The sequence below is a fragment of the Aspergillus campestris genome, assembly GCF_002847485.1.
Source record: "Aspergillus campestris IBT 28561 chromosome Unknown P168scaffold_3, whole genome shotgun sequence".
NCBI lineage: Eukaryota > Fungi > Ascomycota > Eurotiomycetes > Eurotiales > Aspergillaceae > Aspergillus > Aspergillus campestris.
Genome location: NW_020194338.1, coordinates 941,277 through 962,348, shown reverse-complemented (window position 1 = coordinate 962,348; position 21,072 = coordinate 941,277). Strand labels below are relative to the sequence as shown.

Below are 21,072 nucleotides of genomic sequence, written 5' to 3'. Positions count from 1 at the left end.
TTAGTAGATAGTAAGTTATCTGATCTTTGCATCATGTCAAGGCTGTTGTCGTCTAGTAGGCCAGGGTATATAATATCGACCGTAATAAATGTACACATAGTTTCCACACTCCCCGCCACACAATACTCCTATCCCGAAAAAAAAAAAAAAAAAAAAAAACAACCAAGAAACAAAAAAAAAAAATAAGAAAGAGAGAGAGATCACGTCGGCAGATTAACATCTTGAAAAACCGAAACATCCCAAATCCCCGTCATATCAAACGGAAACCCATCCATAGTCCCAAACGTACCCGAAATCGACATCATATCATCCACGATATCATTATTCGTCTGCGTCTCGGGCAGCGAAATCGCCGCCGGGTTGACCAGCCGGCCCGCAGTGCCACCATCAGCGTGGCCGCCCAAGCTGACGCCGCCGCCGCTGTAGTTGGGGTCTGAGAGGCTGGCGCTGGACGACGGGAAGCGGTTGAGCAGCCGCTCGCAGTGGTCGAGACACATGTCGGCTACGTCCCAGTCTTCTTCGTCGCGGACGCGGCGCAGGATGGTGCGGAAGATGTCGACGTTGGAGAGGCAGGAGCGGGCGATTTCGGTGTCTGTTGTTTCGAGGGCGCAGCGGACGAGGAGGGTGGCTGTTGAGGTTAGGTGGAAGGCGCTGTCTTTTGGGTGTTAGTTTTCTTTCTTTTCTTGTGCAATGTTTTTATTGGATGTTTTTGGCTGTGGATGGATGGATGGATGGAGGGAATGGAAAGGCACATACAGGGAAGCCAGAACTCGGCGAAATTCTCTTTTCGTAGAGACGAGATGAAGTGGACGATTTCCTCAGCGGATCGCCGGCACTCGGTCTGGAAGTAGCGTCGGGCTTCGGGGTTATCTGTCTCGCCGCTGTTTACCTCCTGCATTTAATCTGTGTTAGAGAACGGACGTCGCAACTAGATGAGGTGGGAGTGGGGACAAGATCGTACCGTGAGTTCTACTCTAGCAACAAGCATCTTGACAGCCAGGAAACCCAGCAGGAGGCTGCAGCTCCCCGAAATGCGATCCTCCGAATCGTTGGTGGGAGATCGTAGCCAGTCGGGCAATGAATCCTCCCAGGAGTCTAGGTCCGTGCGGATTTGTCGGACTTTCTTGGACGTCTCGCGCGGTAGTCGTTGCTGGAGTCCGTAGACTAGCGGCATTAATTCGCCCAGGATCTCTGTCAAGTGGCATAGCGCGATGTGGCAATGCGCTGCGCGCACGCGCTCTGTCGTACGGGACGAAGGTGGGACGAGGGAATCGACTGTTGGTAAGGGAACGTCGTACTGGTTCTTTGCGATCTGGGGTGGTACGCCGTGGCCGAAACTTCCCCTGGAGGGTGTGTCAGTTGGGATCTGGTAAGATAACGGAAAATGGCTTGGAAAATGGCTTACCAACGATCGTGGATTACCACGCCCCACCACAAACGGATCCGATTGTTCTTCTCTTGCCGGGACAGTCGCCAGTTAATTGGGTCGCGGTTCAAGCCCAGACAGTGCGCAAGGGAGATCATCCGACCACAGCTGATGGCGTTGCCGGTCATGGAGAAGATTGGCCGTCCCGTCAGATCGACGAGCGCTGCGCTGATGGTCGACAGACCCGGCGCGGAGAATTCCTCATGCAGCGCAGCCACGGTCATGTTGACGGCGTACCGGACGTCCGGTTTGGGGTGACACGCCAATTTCGGCGTGTGTTTCCAGTACACAAGGGACATGGAGTACACCTGACACAAGAGGGATGCAGGGGGTTCACCGGGCGACTCCGAGATGTACGCCTCCCAGAAACTATCGCCGTCAAAGATCGGAAACGCGACATTGAACCGGTCCAGGAACCTGTTTCCCGCGAGTCAGTAAGATTGTGTGTCCAGTTGTCTGGGTTTGGACGCCAATGGAGAGCTTACAGCCTCACTAGATCATGCCGGAATGGCCCCAGTATCTGTTCCAGAATCTCCTTTTGGTTTTCCCCGGGAGGGATGCCCACGCGCACGCCTTGTCGCCGTCGCGACACCGTCTGATAGAGGATCGGCTTCCTCGGATCGCTGGAGTAAACGTTGTATGGATGGCCTTTGGGCTCGACCGACTTGCTCGACCCTTCCGTGGGCATGAGCTTCTCAATCACCTGCGCATCATCGGCCACGACGGGCCCGACGATGTGCATCGACTCATTATGCGGGTCCTCGAGACTCCGCCGTCGAGATCCATTGGCCCGGAACCCGCGCGCGGGATCCTCGCGGGGCCCGCTCGGGGAGGTATCAGCCCGGGGGCGACCGGGGTTGGGAGGGGGACTCATATCCGAGGAGCGTTTGCGTTTCTGGCCTGGTACCGAGGCTCCCCGCGCGTGGTCCGCTGACCAGCTTCTCATTTCGCATCCGTTCGAGGCGACGGGCTCCTGACTGCCCTCCTCCTGGTAGTGACAATCGGCGCCCTGGACGCGACAGAGCAAACACGACTGTCCGGGGATGTCCACCGTACAGCGCGACTTGCGTTTTCTGCACAGGTCGCAGGCGCGGACCTTGTGGGACCGGTAGGGACGTGCGCCAGCATTGAACCCCGGGGAGGAGAGCTTCTGGGAGGGGTTATTCGAGATCGTGGAGGGAGGCATGGTATAGGTTCCGAGGCGTATTCATCAGGGTTCGGAGGAAGGCGGAAAAGCTCCAATCGAGCACCGCGCGAGTTGCGCGCTAATCGGAGCTGACTTTTGGGGCACGGTTGTGAGGGGTAAGAGAAAGAGACTGGTAGAGTCATGGATTACCACCGGGAGGTCGCAAGAAACATTGAACCGGGTGATGTCAGTCGCGCCGACGATAGGACACTCGCATAGTAATCAAGAACCCAGATACCCCCCTTTGGTTGTGGACACACTGCCGAGGGGATAGAAATTTCCATCGAGAAATGCATCGGAGGTCAGCGATGGAGTGGAGCAGATTCGAAAGATTATTCACGCGCCGCATAAAAGTTTTGATGAGTCAGCTGATCATAGTTGTGCACAACCCGCGTCATTCGGTCGTCCCGATCGGGACTAGTGTCAGTGTGGGGAAGATGACTCAGCCATCAGGCACAACCAATCAGGCAGCAATAGGATTCACCTGATCGCAACCCAAAGAGGACCAAATGCAGCAGGAGAACACACCAGACGCTAGAATCCATGAATGAGACCATGTGGGAGAATACGAAGGATCCAAACACCAATGGAGGGACACACGAGTAGTCTAAACTCTCCAGAAAGTGGACGGGGTTACTATTAATATCCTGCCGTGCTTGTGATCGGACAGCGTCAGTGCCAGAAGCACCTAAACGGTAGTCTCCTTCTTGGCGTCATTTCTGGTCCCGCGTTCTGCTGCTGCTTCTTCTCTCCACATTCTTTTCTGCTTCCTCTTCTGTCTCTGATCTTCTGGTGTTTCAGGGCTCCCTGGAAGGATGTGACTGAGTCCTTGGAGGTTCCCCCCCGACTCCATCGTTCGTCTGAAACGCCGAATTCCCATTTCAGACAACCTCCGAGACGCCAGAGTTACGGCGCATCGGACCAGCACAACACAGCCACCGCTATCGCTAAACTACTATCTATTAATTGGTGGTCCCCGGTCAATCCTTTCACTAGAGCTTACATTTTTATCCACGTTTAATCCCCGGGATACGGACATCCGTTACTAGAGAATAAGAACCCGGACAACACCGATTAACTAAAGAAGAAAGAGGAAAGAGGTAAAGAAAAAAAAAGAGGGCCAGGGGTCATAGAGAAAAAAAAAGAAAAGAAAAGGAAAGGAAAGGAAAAAAAGAGAGCAATCATCCAGGTTGATCTGGTTCTACTATCATCCTCTCCGTCAACATAATCGTGAAAGAATGCCCCCCCTGTCCAATTGAAACCTCGAGATGCCCTCGGTTCCACGGATGTGAACATACATGTGGCGACTGATCATGGAAAAGGATGTGAGTCTGCCTGGCGCCGAACAATTGAACGGTCATGAGCAGCTGGTCCACGTCCTTCCCTTCCAACTACCATCGCAACCTCACCGGCGCATGTCGCTGGAAAAGACCCGGGAACGGACGGGAGGGCAGATCGCCGCACTCTTCAACCGCTTGCCCCGGACGGTCATTGAGCTGTAAGTGATCTAGCCCTCCAGGACTAGCAATCAGCCCCCAGTTGGCGCGAATAGAACGTTTAACAGATGGCATAGCATTCTCTACGTCGCCGAACCGAGCACGTTTGCATCGCTGGCCCTGCTGAATCGGAAATGGAGGCGCATTTCGGACTCGTATATCCTCTACGATCACCATCTCTCGCGGTGCCCCTCCTTCGCCCTCACCCAGAGAGCGTTTTCGAACTCCGAACACCCTAGCGACCTGGCCACTCTGAAGCACCGCTTTGCTACCGAAATCCGACGGAACGGCTTCGCGGTATATTTTCGTCCCCGAAGGACCCTCATCAAATTGATCTCCACCTCCTTGAGCTCCTCGACGGCGTTTCCGCAGGGCGAGGCGTTTCGATTCGCGTTCTCACCGAATGCGCAGTTGATCCTCTGCATCAGCTCGTCCCGGATCGTAGTCCTCGACGTGACTCCAGATCGTGCCGTCGTGAGGCACGAACTCAAGACGTGGAGACGCCCGTTGAATGCCACGATCTTGGATGATGGCTCTATCCTGGCGGTCGTCTCGTCGACGCACCAGGTCAATATCTACGACCTCTCGACGGGTGACGCAAAACTCGTCCAGAACCTCGAGTTGAACGACGCTCCCCGGACCTTGACTCTCTCGCCCACCGGGGGTGTGTTGGCCGTGGCGTATGACGATCGGATCGAGGTCTATGCGATCGGCCAAGAGACCCTCGTGACCGAACGAAGGGCGGTCCGCTGTGAGGGGGTGGACTCGATCTCATTCTCGTCCGATGGATTCATGCTACTCGGTTCGTCTGTCGGTTCAAGAACTCACGGCCTGGTCACCATCACCGTGCCCTTCTATACCGATGCCGACGTCGAGGCTTCCCCGCGAGACGCTCAGATCCGAATGTGGACCAGCCAGGTCCTCTTCCCGGACATCACCAGGGGGTTTAGCCATGCGTCGTTACTGCCACAGCATGCTGAGGGGGAGAGCAGCTGGCTGCTCGGCTTTGACCGTGAGGTGGGGGCCTTCCGAGCTATCGGAGCCAGCGATGTCAATTCGGGGACGGCGTATTTCGGAAGCCCCTTATCGTCAGGGGGTGCCCAGGAATGCCAACCGTCCCTGCTGCCAACCGTTGATGGTCAGGGAGAGCTCATCGCGTTGGGATTTGAGGATTCGGGGCTGTGGGTGTTTGGCGTGCCGGCTCGTTTGGACATAGCCCCCTCAGCCACCTCCGCGGGGGCTATACACGCGGCCCAGAGAAACGGTCACAACCGTGCCCTCGAGGAGCCGTCGTTAACCGCCCCAAATAACCTGCCACGCTTGCGGGAGTCGATTACCCGTCCCAAATGGCTGATCGATGGCCACCAAATGAGCGACATGCCGGGCATTACTGCTGCCAGCTGGGTCCGACGGACCACGAAGCCTCCAGATCATCGTCGATTGGTAGCCGTGGCCCCGGGTGGCATCCGGCCTCCAACGCTGGGCGAGGAAGATGTTCCAGTCGATGGTGGCCGGGTGCTGCTATTGGATTTCGACCGATCCCCACAGAATGGACCAACCGTCGAAATCAACATCGAAGTTGGCGACGCTGAACCGAAGATGCTCGGGGAACCTAACCCCAGCCTGGATACCGAGGTTGAGCTAGAAAGACGGAGGACGCATCTACGCCGCGGCGGCCCACCCCAGCGGGCCAATGCCCCTGCACGAGAATCGTACCCGGCTTCCTTATCTACACCCCAGCTGTCCCCCGACCTGGTTTCTCGGGACCTTTCCCTTTTTTCTACCATGCCCATTGGGTCGGGCGAGGGAGATATGTCCTCCTTCCCTGACAGCCCCTATAATAACACCCAACCGAGGTCGGGGGACACCCTCCGCCGAGCGGCTACTGCTGCAGCCGCCAGTCGTGGGCGCTATAACCCCCAGCAGCGTCAAGAGGCCCGCCGCGTGCACGACCACACGCCAGTCCATCCGCTATTTCAGGTCCCTCATGAAAGTGATGCGGACAACTGGGTGCCTCCCCCGCCCCCCTACTCCCGCGAGCCGGATGGGCCACTTCCCGACTATCTACGGCGAACCCTGCAGCCCTCAAGGACAGAGCCTCTCAGGAGGGTCAGCCAGGCGCCGGGTCTGTTTCGCCGATCCCACACCACGCGATTAGAAGATGTATCCGAGCGTTCGTCGCGGGGCTCACTGCACCGACTCAATACCATCAGCGTTTCCAGCTTGGCCTCTCGCAGGAGAAGGAACACGGTAGACTCCGACACCGACGTCCCAAACCGAAGACCTCCCAGTTCCATCCGAAGGAGGGCGAGTTCCACTACCCAGCATGTGCAAATACATGAGGAACCAGCGGTTCCCCCCCTCCCCGAGCACATCCCTACCGTTTTTCTAGCTACACCACAGGCGAACCACGCCTCATCTCCAGCTCCAGCTCCAGCCCCCCAGCCAGACAACTCCCCAGGTCTATGGTCAACTGCAGCACCCAGTTGGATATCCGCCGCGCGACGCGCCTCCCAGCGCTTCAACCCCATCCGCCAATCCCCCGAAGACGGAATCCGCCGCGGGTCCGCTCCAGGCCGACAACCCCCCGCCAACGACCTAACCAACTACCCCTACTTCCGCTCCTCGCCCAACCTCCAGGTCCAAAACCCGCAATACGTCCAGCCCCAGCGCTGGTACCCGCAATACCGCAGCGGGTTCCAACGTCCGGCAGACCGGCGCTCCCAGTCTCACGATATCACGCAACTGTCATCCCCCATGGGGCCGGCCATCCAGCCCCTCAGCCGGCGCGTCTCCACGGAGCCTACTTTCTCCCGAAGCTCCTTAGCATCGCACGACATCTGGAGACGGCGCATCGAGGACTGGAACGAGCAGACTATCAGCGAGCGTAGCAAGAAACGAAGCAAGTGTGTAGTCATGTGATGCGATGTCCTATCTTTCGATACCTGGCTGGACCTGATACCACATCTTTATTCATCGTCGCTCTTCTTCCCTTGACTTTTCTTTCTTTCGTTTTATTTCTTCTTTATTTCTTCTTTTCTTTTCTTCTCTTAGGGGCTACGTTTGTTACATATACCCAATTGATCTTACAGTACATGGCTTTTTTTTCTTCTTCTTTCCCCCCTTTTTTGTACAGCATCTGATGGAGAGAATATTTCATTCCACCCTCCCATTCGATGCTGCATGTTGGATAGTAGGTATTCATGTCAATTCTGGTCAATACTTCCTCATTTCCCCCCACGCTCGCTACTGACTACGGGTGTGACTGGGCATTTCTCTACATATTTTGTTTCTGGAAAATAGATAAATAAATAACTATTTTCATACATATTATAACCCATCAAGTTCAAGTTCAAAATCAAGCTCAATTCAAAAATCAATCTCAGTATAGAAAGCACGTGGTTGTCGTAATCAAGGGGGAATCAGAGCGTATCAAACTAGTCGTACTCGTACATCGCAGAGAAAAGAGGTAGTAAAAAAAAAAGCAAAAAGCTAAAAGGAAAAAAGGGAAGAAAAGAGACGCTGCTACGGCTTCCTCAACAACCACCACCACCACCACCGCCACCACCACAACCGCCTCCTCCTCCCCCACAGCCTCCTCCTCCTCCTCCACAACCTCCTCCACCGCCGGATGATCCCCCGCAGCTCCCACTCGCACACCCTCCAGAGCATGCACCGCCCGACGTCCCACCGCATGATCCAGCCGCGACACCGCCTCCACACGTCCCCGCGGCGCAGTTGCCATGCGCCCCCGAGTCGAGGCTCATACAGCTGGGGTTGCACGCGTAGGAACTAGCATGCACGCTGGGGTCGCAGGTGTAGGGCGCATAGTAAGGCACGAAGACCGGATACCCCCACATGAGCGGGTAGCCCGCGACGGCGGCCTCATCGGCGGATCGTTTCCGCGGCTCCTTGCCTTCCTTGCGGTCGCGCTTTTCCGCGCGCCGACACGCCTTCTCGTAGTCGCTGCGTAGGCGGAGGAATTTGGCTTGGCGCGGGTCTGAGCTGATTCGGCGGGACGTGGTGGGGCGGACGGCGCTGTGGGCGGAGATGTGTGGGTTTTCGTCCGGGTTGGAGGAGATGTCTGGGCGGTCGTGGAGGCGGGCGGCGGCTGTGCGGGCGCGTGCGGTAGTTGAGGAGACGAAGATGCCGTCGCGAAGGTCGGAGACGCGGACCGCTTCGCAGTACCAGCAGGTGCATTCGCTGTAGATTTCGCCGTTGGTGATTTTCTTGTACATGCGGCTGGTCCATTCGAAGCCGTCGGAGAGGGCGTTTTCGTCGACTTTGTCGTCGTGGTCGATTAAGACGGGGAACGGGCGTTCTTTTTTGGTCTGCGCGGTAGAGAACTCGAAATAGCGGAGTGGGGCGAGCTGGTGCGTGTGCCATGCGAGGTCGATGTCGAGGGTTGGCACGGCCATGTGCCGTGGGTTGCTTGCCATGATGTAGAAGAAGACGGCGTAGCGGGCGATGAGCCGTGTCATGGTTTCCATGACTGTGGGCGAATGCAGCCAGTCGATGTTGTCCATCTTCTGCACGAAGGTACCCTGCCGGATGACGGCGCCGACTAGGTCCAACGCGAAGGGCGTCACATTGTCCCAGTACCGCGACATCATGCGCCGGAACGCGATCCTCTCGGCGGGGATCAGGGTCGAAACGAGAAGACCTGGGTTGGCCGTGCGCAGGACGTTCTTGTTGCGGAGCTGCGTCTCGAGGTTCTCCCGTAGCTTGAGCATCGTCGGGCACCGCGCTCCGCTTTGGCTGGCGTGTGTGTCTTCGAGGATCGTCACGTACGCGGCCTTGACGAATCGATTCGGGAAGGTCGTCTGTGCGTGTTCGCGCTTGGTAGACCGACGGCCCTCGGGGATTCCCCGGACGCTGTACAATGTTCCCGGCATGGGTCGGTTATGGTCGTAGAGGGCACGTACGTCCTCTCGGAACTTGGCGATCTTGAGCCGCTCGTGATCGATGACGATGCCGCACGAGGGACATTGGGAACGGAAGTTCTTGTCCGCGTATCCCTGGCAGTCTTCGAACGCCACGACGAGGGGAAGCTTGATGGCTCCGTTTGTCCAAGGGACGGCGACCTCCTTGCTGCAAGCGGGACAGTTGAGGAACTTGGGGGCCGAGTCAACGAGATTGTCCCAAGGGCAACGAGTCTGCTTGAGGAAAAAGTCCCGTGCGCCATGGCCCGGCTCGTATTCCAGCGATCGGTTATCGATGCACGTGTCAATCACTGCCCAGGGAAAGCCGGTACACCAGAAGCCCATCTTACCGTCTCGGATGCAGTCTTCCAAGAAGGCGCGCGGGTTCAGCATGTGTGCATGCCATACCATCAAGACGTCTGCCGGTGCCAGCGTTAGCAAAGGTTCATGGCCCTATGTGAAATGTAAGACTACTGCCACTCACCTAGAGGAGGCAACCGCTCTGCAGACCAGAGTATTTCACTGTTCCATTCGGTGATGTAGTCATAGGCGTTCGTATCGAGATCGACGGTTGTGACGGGCTCCCGCGAGGCTCGCACGCATGTCCGCCACCACACCGCATAACGGTCAACAGCGCGGGTGACATAGATCGCCCATCGCTTCTCCTTGATGCGGGCACTAGCCTCGCTGGTTTCTTCCAGGAAGACTTTGGGGTCTGGGTCCATCAGACCGAAGAGGCCGTCTGTTCCGGCCACCGCTTCACGCAGGTCGGCCAATACCGCCAAGAACTTGAGATGAGCTACACACTCATCCCTAGAAACCGTTTCAGTCGTAGGGTCGGAGGCTCCCTTGCGCAAATCCAGCGGTGGAATGATCAATGGCGGTTTATCGACTTGTGGCGGCATAGTGGTGGGTTCGTATGCTGGGGGATCGTCCCCTAATTTACTTTTTCCGTTGACAGACATGGTTTGAGAGAAGTTGTTGCAAGACTATACAACATTAAAGTTTCGTTGAGGGGTTGGGTTCATCGTAGATCGGAGAGGGTAGAGATGTGTATATCCAGTTCGACCGCAGGTGGGGAGAATATAAGATCTTATTAGGAACAGTATTCCGTACGATGACGGGACTAAATAGGGGACGCTGCGTCAGACTTGCGCAACTGGCGTCACGGCCATCAGAGCCTCGGATTCCAGACGTCAAACCTCCATAGGGTCAAGATCTACTGCTCAAGCCGATCGCAGGTCTCAGGAATCAGTATAAATAGAAATACAAACAGATGGCTGGGCATCGATTATACCATATCCACCCACCTCATCAGGGCAATGTCTCGAGTATCCTCCAGCCTATCAAAGGATATAGGACGGTGTGCATTGCCCCGACAAAGACGTGTTCAAGCTTTCTCATTAGTAAACTAGCACGGGGCGTCGCTCCTTCCCTCCTGGGCGGCAGTGCAAGGCTGAGTGACGATCTTTCAATGGAACCGCTCGGGTTCTGCGGGGCTCATGAGCGTTCCAAGAGACCTAAACACACAGCCCCAGGAATTGGCCGGAATATTACCCCATTCAAAGGGGGTCATCAGGCTGGTTATTTATTGGGAGTGATACGAGGTGGCAAGTTAAGCGCCCGATCAGCCTTTCAATATGTCATCTAATCTGACGTTGTGCTCAGATTGAAACTTCCAGAAAAGACTAGGTTCCGGGTTGATGATCCCCCAGGCTGTGAGGGATTATCCCAAGCTGGTTAGAGGCAGAATGGTTATTATGATTAATATGAATCAGCATCAAGAACATATGGACCAATGATAAGAATGAAATGGGGTTGAAGATGGAGAGGGGAGTAGGATGAAGATGAAGGTGAAGTCGGAAATGAGGAATGAGAACGAGGATAGGGGGCTGACGCCTCAGGCAGAGAACGTCTACTCACCCTGCCATTTTCTACTTCCTTCAACATACGTAGTATACCCATATGCGACTCCAAGTGTATGATGTAGGCGAGAGTCGCTTCACAGAATCCGTTTTTAGAAACCTACCCTTAATATAGATAACTGCTAAGAAATTCATAAGTATTGTAGTAAATAACTGTGATACCCAATGCAACACCGCCCATCAGACACAACAAACCCATCGGCTTATCCGAGCCAATATCACCTGTCGTCCGCTCCAGCTTCGGCTCCTCCGATCTCATCTCCGTCCGCTGCGTTATCCTCAGAGCCTTTGCCTGCGACCTCCTTGGTGTAATCGTCCGGGTCCCAAGCCAATTTCCGGGTCTTCATTTGCTCGAGCTTCATCGCCACAAATCTTTCGATATCAGCTCTCTCTTCAGGCTCTAATATATCAAGCCTGTGCTTCCAAACATCGTCGATGGGAGAAGAAGTCGGCCCAAAAAATCGCGGATCAATCTTGTACCAGTATATCAAGTCAAAGGCAAAGTTATTCCTCGCCGCGTACGCAATCCAGAAGTCTCCACTCTCCCAGCTGTCTTGCATGGGGCCAGAGAGCCGCTGCGTACTCTTGAGCCTGCCCTGTTCGATTGCCCTGTCCTCTTGATATCTCATCGCGCTGAGAAAGGTTTGAAGACGTCGTTCATACTCGCTACACCAGTTGTCAAGGCCCCGAGGCCAGTATTCAGGCCTTTCAATCAACAGCCACCAAGGTGGTGCAAAGGTGAATTCGGCTGGGGCAGCATATGTGAATTCCCAATCTACAACTCCGACGATTTTCAGCTCGCTCATAAGGATATTAGCTGGGCGGAAGTCATCGCACCAAAGTTTGAACGGGCCTTTATCAAAGGACGCTAACTGATTTGTTAAACGATGTTGTCTGGCGAGCTTGTGGAACAGATATCGAGCAACCAGCTTGCGTCGACAGTCTTCGGCTGAGTCAATTGCATCATTACGCTGGTTGATGAGGTGGGCGATATGTAGCTCTGCTAGGGCTTCGAAGTATGAGGACGTGGTGTCAAATGTCGTAGTTGGTAGTTTTGATTGGGGTAAGGATCCCAGCTGAATCAGGGTATTCATAGGCATTGATAAAGGTCGATGTGTCACTTTCCAGGTGAAATCATCAACCTGATCTAGTGACCCTATCCGGGGTAGACAGGGTTGAGAAAGCTGAAGTAAGATACTTGCAACCTCTCTGTACACAGTCCCTAATTTTGCCTCATTGATGTCCGGGTCAAGAGTTCCACGAACATCCTTTGGGCACCCAGGGGTGTTAAGAGCATCATACATGTTTGTATCATGGTCAATGTAGTCCATAATAATACAAGGGCTTAACTCCAGAGGGCTCTCCTTCTTTGTCCCCCAGTAATGGACAAAAGGAACAGGAATTGAAGTTTGACCATGGATATATCGCATGATAGCGACTTCATTGCGAGCCTTCTCTTCAGGAAACATGGTGGCACCTGGCTGTGAAAAACGGATTACGGCAGTGGTTGCATTCTTGTACTTCATCTGTAAAGAGATGTTGTATGCGCCTTTCTCGAGAAGTCTGAATTCAACAGCATCGCCAGGACAATGTTGTCTGACCAAGAATCTGCCAACCGGTTGTAGGACCTCGGGTTCAAGAAACTGGAGAACCCACCCATCGGCGACGGCTTCGCTTTTCTCCCAAGCGACGTCGTCATAGCGCAGGCGTGGTTGCATTCTTAGCACACTCAGAGGGGGGGTTGAATATCAGTTCAAGAGTGTAAGATAGCTGAAGCTATCTGATAATCAATGGATTGGAAAGCTCTCTGGTGCATGGGTGTCTATGTCAATATCGAGTTCGTGGGTAACCTGGAGACCTCGCCATATTGCTTTTGGGGTATCCATGGGTTACCCAAGGCATATATGAGCTATCACACTATCTACTCGACAGTGGTGGACTATTGCTGGCTCCGCATGTTCAATGCGAGTTCTTGAAGAATCTCCTCGTCCTCCGTGGAAGGGGTGGGTATGCTGTAGTTATCGTGTCTATCAATCCATCACTATAGGAATGAAACTCAGCCTCAGGCTCCAACATCAAGGCATAATCTGTGCAGATGACATAAGCGACAAGATCGTCGGCATCATCACGTGGAGATACCACGTGAGAGCGAGATCGGAAGCGCCACTTTGCTCCTCCTCATCATAATTCCATCTTTCCTGCAAGACTATACCCAAACTCGCCAGATTTCCTCGCTTTTCCTTAGCCTTGCGTTCCCTCAATTGGTTGAGGGGTTGGCGGTTACTATTGGCCATCAAGTGCGGTGACTCTTTTCGAGCCATCTCGACTAGTGAAACAACCCCTCTTCTTAACGCGCCCCGGAGTTCTTCTTCTCTAGCAGAATACTACCGTGATACACACTGGTCTCTTCCGAGTGGAACCACCTCTTAGTCTCCCTCCACCGTGTCGATTATTCCTTGTTATTTTTCTTTTATTTCTTAGTCTTTTTTATTTTTTTTTTGGTTACTCCCCATAATAATCTTTATAATTTTTTTTTCACTCCGTTGATTCTTCCGACTCGCCTTGATCGGAGACCTGTCGTGATCAAACCAACCAACCAGCCTATTACCTGTCCAAAGATCGTCCAGCGGAATCGGAGGCGGGGTTTCGCAGGGGATCAATCTGGAGCCCAGTGCGGGAAATAATGCTTCGGCTGCCACCCGCCCCGTAATGGGAGGTGTCGGCCATCCTTCTGTCCCCCAGCCCGTCGGCGCTGATGACGCGGGCGCGGCGGCGGCCAGGAAACGCACCATCGCCATGGCCGGGTTCGAGAGCTCTCCAGGCAGTATCGAGGATGTCGACGACTCCGAACTGCGCGATGAAAAGAAGAGACAGCCCGTGAAACGCGCTTGCAATGAATGCCGGCAGCAGAAGGTGAGTCGCAGCATGCGGTCGGACCCTGGAGGGGCTCTTTCGCTGGTCGATGATTTGCTTCCCTGGTGGAACCGAGAAACTAACGCCATTTTTTTCGTTTTCTGGCAGCTCCGATGCGATGTGTCGCAAGACCCGTGGTCTGACTGTTCCCGTTGTCGGCGCTTGAGACTTGACTGCAAAATCGAATCCAGCTTCAAGCGGGTCGGAAAACGGAGCCGGAATGCTGAGATGGAGCGCGAGATCATCGAGCTGAGGAAGCAGATTGCCACGCAGTCGAATAATTCGTCGCAGGCCCAGCAAACGCCCAAGCAAGAGTCGTCCAGTCAGGTCAGCCCCGCCGTATACCACACGCCCTCCGCCATGTCCGACCAGTACATGGGATCCCATGAAGCGGTGGCGTCCCTCCTCGATTTGCGCTCGGGTTTCGACGGCTCTGGCTACATGCGCAATGGGAATGCTCACTTTAAGCGGATTGAAGACGTCGTGGTGGTGCCTGACAGGGTTGCGGAGCTCTTCGACCTGTAAGCTATCTATACTGGGCCCATTTGGGAGTGCGCGATCTGACCCGCATTGTAGCTTCTTCACATTCTACCATCCATTCTTGCCTTTCCTCGACCGACGACAGTCTCCGGAAGAATACCACAGCGCTTCGCCATTGTTGTTTTGGACCATCATCAGCGTGGGCGCACGGCGATTCCAGCCCGATACCAACCTCCTCAATTCGCTCGCGGGGCCGGTGTCACGATTAGTGTGGAGTACACTGGCCGACATTCCACAAAGCTACCACGTGGTCAAGGCGCTCTGTCTGCTCTGCTCCTGGCCTTTCCCGACCAGCAGCACCTCCTCGGATCCGACTTTCATGCTTTGTGGCATGATGATGCAGGTCGCCATGCAGTTGGGGCTCCATCGTCCTTCACACACCCAGGATTTCAGCAAGTTTCGGGTGGAGCTGATCGAAGAGGAGTTGAGAGACAAGGTGCAAACGTGGGCAATGTGTAATGTTGTCGCGCAGCGGTATGTTCCCTCCTCCACGACCTTCCGGTCACTGCTGACCAGGCCTCAGTGTTGCGACCGGTTATGGACAACCGCCATCGACGCTGTACGATTGGACTCTATCATCCAGCGAATCGGCCGATATGAATTTTAAGTTATCTGAGGACATCCGGCCTAAGCTCGAGATCGAAAAGTTCTGCGACAAGGTCACCAAGTCGCTTTACACGAATCGTCGCGATCCGGTCGGGCTATGTAGCGACCAGGAACGGTCGACCTTGATCTCCTTTCTTTCGCGGGACTTTGACGAGCTTGAGAACCAGCTCAAGTCCCAAAATGACTGTATGTCTCGACTGGCCCTGTTGGAGAGCGATCGACTGACTAGATCTTAGGCATAACACACCTTTATCTGCGCGCGTCCAATCTGCACCTGCACCTGTCGGCTTTCTTCGATGACCCCACAGCCAAGAAATACCGGGAGCGGCTGCTTGCGCTGTATCTGGCAACGACGTCATTCCTCGAAGCCGCAATGAACCTGGAAACGAGAGTGGGGCCCGTGCTGTCCTACACGCCATACTATGTGTACCAGATGATGGTAGCCGGCAGCTGCACGCTGCTGAAGCTGTCCAAGAGCTTCTTCGCGTCCCACATCGACATGGAGTACACGAAGAACCTGTTCAACCGAACGATCTGGGCCATCCGCGGCGTGTCGGTGTCCAACAACGACCTCCCCGAGCGGTTGGCCGAAGTCTTGGCACAGATGTGGAGATTGGGCAGCACCACGTCGGTGAAGCAGGCGGACAACGCAGAGATGGACAACTCGTTGATGTTGAAGGTTCGCTGTCGCATGAGCATGTCTCTGCTGTTCGACTCGGTGTGGCGTTGGCGAGAGGATGCGCGGACCAAGGGGCGTAACATCGAAGGTATGTCGTATTCTCAAACGGAACCCACCCACAAAAACTAATTTATATACCAGCATATCTCAAAAACCCGACCAACCCAGACTCCAATGCCGACTCCTCGGCATCGTCCTCCGTCGGCGTCGTCCCGAACACAACCACCCCAGGCGTGTCAGGCGCAGACCCAAGCCTAGCCCCAGCCCCTCTCCTCCCACCCTCCACTCTCGGCATAACGACAGGAAACACAGTCGGCGGCTTACCGAGCGGCTTCATGGAGCCCAACTACGAAGTTTTCGATCCGCTCAACTGGCTGTTAGACGGGCTGGTGGATCTCCCTTATTCGTCTTACTCGACCATGTCGGGGATGGAGACGCAGGGAATTGCCTAGCCCAATCCCAGCCTCTGTCGTTATATTCTTACTTATTATGATTTTACGCGTTTTTTGCGTTCCTGTTTGCATATACCATGGGACGGACGCCACCGGAGTATAGTATTCGGTTGGATGGACGTGGAGTTTGGTTTGATTATTGATTATTGTTTTATTCGGTTATTGATTGATGCGTTGATTGATTGAGTTATGGAAGACATGCCGCGATGATCTATTTCTGAAGTAAATACTTGTCAGCTTAGCTAGTTTGTATAGTGAATGTCATGAACATATGCAATACGATATACCTCCCACGTTATGATCATGCCAAGCATTACGTAGTAGGTAGTACTACCCCGTTTCAATGGATGTAAATCATACCTAAATAACTACCCTCTTTCTATCAACCACTCCTCCATCCATATCTGATCAAACCTCACATCACACCTCACACCTCCACAAGAAGAACCAAAAACCAAGCAAAGAAAAACCACCACCAACACAAAAAATCCCCAAAAAAAAAAACAAAAAAGCAAAGAAAGGAGAAAGAAAAAAAAAATGCCCTTCCAAACCCACCGCCCATCTCAAACCCTCCTCATCCCCAAAAAGCGACCCCTCCTCGAGCCTACCAAAACCAAAGTCAAGGCTGTTCAGCACCAAACATTCAATAATAGTCCCACCACCACCACTAAACCGGGAGAACAAGAAAAAGAAGGACAAACCCAACCTACAGAATACGATTTCGCGCGCATCCCGCAGCCGTTTCTGGATCCGCGGTTGTGGGAGAATATTAAGGTTGTGGATTCTTTGGTTACTTCTTCTTCTACTACTACTTCGTCGTCTACTGCAGCTTCTTCTGGTGGTGGTGCTGCTGCTACTGGTGCTGCTACTGGTGGTGCGAGAGTAAGCAATAGGGAGAAAAGCGCAACGAACGAGAAAGAAGCAGAAGAAGAAGACCGCAAGAAGAGCCTAAGAGAGGCGGAGTATGGGCGGATGGCTGTTAGGGGGAGGACTGGGGTGAGGAGGGGGTATCGATGATCTGTTTTTCTTGTTTATTTCTTTGATATGATGACTCTGATGATGGGCTTCTTGTTTCTTGTTTCTGGGGTACTGCGCTGTTGTTTCTGCATTGTTTGATACTACATTACTGTGGATGGCGTATACTGTTGGTTACGTACTGTAAATAGTAGGTAGGTAGGTAGGTAGGTAGGTAGGTAGATAAGGATAAATGCTAACTCGTGATATGATACAATCAAGGCATGAAACAGCAAGATAGATCGATTGACTGGATCAAGTTGGGATCGATCATGCCGAATCAACAAAGTCAAACTCAAAACCAAATTCAACAACAGTATAAAAGCAAGCAGGTATATCTCATCTCACCTCATCAAGTCATAACTCATATCTCATAACGACATCAATTTGTAACAAAAAAAAAGAAACGCAAAAAAATAAAATCGCAAAAAAGGAACAATCAATCAATCTGGTCATCATGAATTATCAGGCAACCCATGCCACCACTGCGCAATCCCCCTCGTACTCGAGCCAAGCGGCTTCATCTCGCCGATACTCTGTTTCAGCTTTTCGCGGCGCGCCTCGCGCTTCCCCTCGGCGCGTTTCTGGAAGGTCCGGCGGAGGCGTTTGCGCAGGTTACGCACGTTGCCTAGGCGGAGGCGCAGGCGCCACCAGGATACGGAGCGGAAGCGGTCTTGGTGGAAGGAGGTTTGCGAGCGGAAGGCTTCGGGGCTGAAGACGCTTGTCTCGACGGTGTGCCGGTTGGTGGCGGCGCTGTAGGGAATTGTGATGTCGGAGGGCCGCGGGGCGGGACGGTGCGGGGACGGTGGCGGAGGTCCGTTGAAGGCCACGCGCTGTTGTGGCATTCCCAGCGAATTGCTGATGACGTTGTCGGGGTCGGTGTCGCGGAAGCGCATGCTCTCTTCGCGCGGGGAGTCGTCTTCTGGTTCGGACGATTCGGGCCAGAAGCGTCGGGGCCGCCAGAACGGGTGCAGGCTGTGGTCGATTTCCTGTCCGGCTTTGCGGTTCTCTGCTGAGCGCAGGGAGAGCGAGCGTATGAAGGAGTGGAAGGACTCTGAGCCTGGCCGGATCCGTGGACGGCGCGCGGATGCCACGCGGCGGAAGGGGCCCGGGTTGGTGTCGTTCGTTGCTGTGCGGCTGAGGTTGGTCGCTGTCGGGGTGAGATTTGTCGCCGCGGGGCTGAGGTGCGGCCCTGCGGGACCGAGGATTGTCGGTGCGCGGCTGAGGTTCGTCGTGGCGGGAGTGAGGTCCGTCGCGCTGCTGACGGTCGGTGGGATGACCTTGCAGGCTGGAGGCTCGGGCGGCGAGCGGGGGTTGACCAGGGGGGACTCCGCGTTGCATTGCATTTGCATCTCGGGCGTCCGGGGCTCGGTGGTTTCCTGGTAGAGCTGCGACGCTTGGCGCTCCGCCTGCTCGCGCACCTGTGGGTCGACCAGTAAGATCGACTCGTTGTTGTGCGGGAAGAACGCCACGGTGATGGCCTCGTTGATTTCGATCGGCCCCGGGGATAGCGACGGGAATGACGGATGCGTCGCCGTCACTGCGGGCGAATGGAGGTGCGCCGTGTCTTCCAACCCGATCAAGATTGACTGCGTCCGCGGGACGTCGGTGGATGAAAACTCTCGCCCCAGCTTCTGGGGCTTCTGGGGCTGGCTCGGCACGGCATCCATAGCGAGGGTGTGGTGGCGCAGGCTTTCCGAGGTCAGGGACGTGGAGCGGGAGTTGTTGCGACTGGTGGGTGCCGACAGCGAGGAGCTCCGGGGCGGGACGACGGGGTGCCCGAACGCGCTCTGCGTGGAGCGGGCGCTCGAGGGGGATCGGGTCCGCCGTCGGGACCGGGACTGATCGAGAGACTCGGTGCGGCTCCCGGACCGTCGACGCGAGCGACGAGACGAATCCACTTTGGACGGATCCCTGCTGCTCGGGGCGGACGACTGCACGGACGATTTGAGGGACGAGCGTCGCTCGGGGATCACCACGACGGGGACAACCTCCACCTGGGGCGAGGCGACCCCGCCGAACGTCGACATCTCCGAGGCGGAGATTTCGGACGCAATGCTGCGCCGATCACTGTCCGAGATGCGTCCGATCTTACGCACCAAGCGGTGATGCGCATCCGAATGGGAGGACGTGGAGGCGCGTTCGGACTTGGTGACGGGCGAGCTCGTCGAGCGCAACGAGGACCTCTTCTCGCTGTGCCGCAGACTGTGCCGGGCGGGGGCGGGTCGATGATCATGACCTCGACGGTGGACGCGGTGGATATCCCCGAGGACCGGCGGCTGTCATCGGGCTCGGGCAGACCCGCCCCACCGCCCGACGGCCATCCAACCTGTTCGCGAAACTGCTCGATCGACAGACTGGGCACGGGGCCCTCCGAGCTGCTCGCCAGATCCGACGCTCTCGGGGCCGTCTGGTGAGCGGACGGCTGGGCGCGGGCGGACGTCACTGTCGAGGGCTCCGGGTTCCCCGCGCGTCGCGCCCTCGCGGACGGTCGCGATTTCGGTTTCGGCGAGCCCGTCGAGGCGGTCCGGTCCGCGCGAGCCTTCGGTTCCGGGGTTCTGGCCTCGCTCCGTCGGAACGTCTTGGGCAGCAGGCACTGGACGGAGCGGCCCGGGGTGTCGGGCTCGCTGTCGGAGAACATCTCACGGGCGGTCTGGAAGGAATCCTCGCGCGACGAGCACGACGACCGCCCGCCGTGGCTCAGGCCTGGTCGTCGATTAGTCGGGGTGCGGCGCGGTGGGGTGGACTCCGGGGTCGGGGGGTGTGAGGGTTTGGGCGAGGTGAGCCCTTCGATCACGGATGGAGAGACGACGTTCTGTTTGTTACCGTCGTTGGGGCGGGTGTCTTCGTGAGAGACTCTGGGAGGCGTCAAAGGGAGACTGGGAGCTGTCGGGGGAACAGCATCCCTCCCGGGGTTGCCATCCTGACCAGCGGGCTTTATAGGCAGACACTGGACGGTTTGGAGGACATGTGTCTTTCGGGGAAGGGCCTTATGGGACCTGAACAATGAGCGGTCCAGGTGTTCTGGCGGGGCGGGAGCGGTGCCAACGATCGCGACGCTGGGCATCTTCGCTTTCTTTTCCTTTTTCTCTTTCTTTTTTTCCTCTTCCTTCTCCCCCCTTATTGTTTTTTATTTTTTTTTTTTGGGTACGTGTTTTTGCTTTTTTGGTGACGGTCCCTGACCATTCGAGGGTACAAATAAGCCGACGAACCCACCGGGAGGGCCCAAGTACAGTTGGCAAACTGGGCGTGAGGACGGATGGGGGAATGATTGGGCGTAGGAGCATGACACCGCAAGTGTTTCAAAGGAGATTGGACCAGGCGAGCAGAGGTGGGCGTTGCATAGCGGGACCGGTCGTGTCCCTACAGGATTAAATCAAATAGAATGAGAGGTAGGAAAAGTGGGTAAAATAAATTCAGAGAGAGATAATAAGATAGAAAATAAATAAAAGAAGAAAACAGGGCAACGATTCTGGTTTTCTTGATTTTCTTTCTTTGTTTTTGAAATCCCCTTTGATTGTTGACCTCGATCAGTGTCGTCGCATGATTGATGGATGCAGAAAGCCAGTGAGGGAGTGGAGAGGCAAGGTGTAAGGAGATCGGAGGGAAGAATGAAACCTCACCAACAAAGGTTCAAGATGAGTAGAGAGAAATGAAAGAGAGATGATCCCACGTTGCAGATCGATGAGGATCTTCCAGGGGTATGGAGGGGATCCAAATTCCACGGTGAGAGGGAGAGGGAGAGGGAGAGAAGTGACGCGACAAGAATGCCACGATGCGAATGGGAGGCTCTCCAGATGCAAAGCCAAGAGAGGGGGATAAAGAGAGAGGGAGAGAGAGAGAAAGCGAGACCATCAAGAATCGAGGGAGAACATTCCAGATTGGTTGAAGGTGTCTGCGGTCTGGTTCGGAT

The 21,072-nt window shown here is 55.1% G+C and overlaps 7 protein-coding genes across 7 annotated transcripts; 3 read left to right on the top strand and 4 right to left on the bottom strand.

Annotated features, from left to right (window-relative positions):
* Positions 1-150: 150 nt before the first annotated feature.
* Positions 151-2,793, bottom strand: P168DRAFT_265116 (putative C6 transcription factor). The gene is made up of 5 exons (XM_024834894.1): positions 1,912-2,793; positions 1,406-1,843; positions 962-1,343; positions 757-892; positions 151-655 (listed from the first exon to the last, which is right to left on the bottom strand). The coding sequence occupies exons 1-5, from the start codon at positions 2,610-2,612 to the stop codon at positions 201-203; spliced, it is 2,112 nt and encodes a 703-aa protein (XP_024695071.1). The 5' UTR covers positions 2,613-2,793; the 3' UTR covers positions 151-200.
* Positions 2,794-3,593: 800 nt separating this feature from the next.
* Positions 3,594-7,082, top strand: P168DRAFT_112643 (F-box domain protein). The gene is made up of 2 exons (XM_024832564.1): positions 3,594-4,110; positions 4,186-7,082. Exons 1-2 carry the CDS (start codon positions 3,911-3,913, stop codon positions 7,028-7,030), a joined length of 3,045 nt encoding a protein of 1,014 aa, XP_024695070.1. The 5' UTR covers positions 3,594-3,910; the 3' UTR covers positions 7,031-7,082.
* Positions 7,083-7,644: 562 nt separating this feature from the next.
* Positions 7,645-9,935, bottom strand: P168DRAFT_316480 (uncharacterized protein; the record flags this gene model as incomplete). Its single annotated transcript, XM_024840015.1, has 2 exons — positions 7,645-9,449; positions 9,515-9,935. 2 exons carry the CDS (start codon positions 9,933-9,935, stop codon positions 7,645-7,647), a joined length of 2,226 nt encoding a protein of 741 aa, XP_024695069.1.
* Positions 9,936-11,173: 1,238 nt separating this feature from the next.
* P168DRAFT_295565 (uncharacterized protein) lies at positions 11,174-12,673 on the bottom strand (the record flags this gene model as incomplete). Its single annotated transcript, XM_024838047.1, has 1 exon — positions 11,174-12,673. The coding sequence occupies one exon, from the start codon at positions 12,671-12,673 to the stop codon at positions 11,174-11,176; it is 1,500 nt and encodes a 499-aa protein (XP_024695068.1).
* Positions 12,674-13,474: 801 nt separating this feature from the next.
* On the top strand, positions 13,475-16,427 carry P168DRAFT_288411 (putative C6 transcription factor (Leu3)). The gene is made up of 6 exons (XM_024836779.1): positions 13,475-13,868; positions 13,977-14,389; positions 14,445-14,882; positions 14,932-15,200; positions 15,251-15,781; positions 15,835-16,427. The coding sequence occupies exons 1-6, from the start codon at positions 13,665-13,667 to the stop codon at positions 16,143-16,145; spliced, it is 2,166 nt and encodes a 721-aa protein (XP_024695067.1). The 5' UTR covers positions 13,475-13,664; the 3' UTR covers positions 16,146-16,427.
* A 255-nt stretch (positions 16,428-16,682) lies between these two features.
* Positions 16,683-17,162, top strand: P168DRAFT_325337 (uncharacterized protein; the record flags this gene model as incomplete). Its single annotated transcript, XM_024840988.1, has 1 exon — positions 16,683-17,162. The coding sequence occupies one exon, from the start codon at positions 16,683-16,685 to the stop codon at positions 17,160-17,162; it is 480 nt and encodes a 159-aa protein (XP_024695066.1).
* Positions 17,163-17,614: 452 nt separating this feature from the next.
* P168DRAFT_316476 (uncharacterized protein) lies at positions 17,615-20,226 on the bottom strand (the record flags this gene model as incomplete). Its single annotated transcript, XM_024840014.1, has 2 exons — positions 17,615-19,306; positions 19,366-20,226. 2 exons carry the CDS (start codon positions 20,224-20,226, stop codon positions 17,615-17,617), a joined length of 2,553 nt encoding a protein of 850 aa, XP_024695065.1.
* Between the last annotated feature and the right edge of the window lie 846 nt (positions 20,227-21,072).

Excerpts from the sequence above, each read along its gene's own strand:
- P168DRAFT_265116 (XM_024834894.1), bottom strand. The coding sequence starts at position 2,612 with ATGCCTCCCTCCACGATCTCGAATAACCCCTCCCAGAAGCTCTCCTCC. Across the intron at positions 1,344-1,405 it reads GTGGTAATCCACGATCGTTG|GGGAAGTTTCGGCCACGGCG; the intron begins GTAAGCCATTTT and ends CACACCCTCCAG. Across the intron at positions 656-756 it reads CGCCGAGTTCTGGCTTCCCT|ACAGCGCCTTCCACCTAACC; the intron begins GTATGTGCCTTT and ends AACACCCAAAAG.
- P168DRAFT_288411 (XM_024836779.1), top strand. The coding sequence starts at position 13,665 with ATGGGAGGTGTCGGCCATCCTTCTGTCCCCCAGCCCGTCGGCGCTGAT. Across the intron at positions 15,201-15,250 it reads GCTCAAGTCCCAAAATGACT|GCATAACACACCTTTATCTG; the intron begins GTATGTCTCGAC and ends ACTAGATCTTAG. Across the intron at positions 15,782-15,834 it reads CAAGGGGCGTAACATCGAAG|CATATCTCAAAAACCCGACC; the intron begins GTATGTCGTATT and ends TTTATATACCAG.
- P168DRAFT_112643 (XM_024832564.1), top strand. The coding sequence starts at position 3,911 with ATGTGGCGACTGATCATGGAAAAGGATGTGAGTCTGCCTGGCGCCGAA. Across the intron at positions 4,111-4,185 it reads CCCCGGACGGTCATTGAGCT|CATTCTCTACGTCGCCGAAC; the intron begins GTAAGTGATCTA and ends CAGATGGCATAG.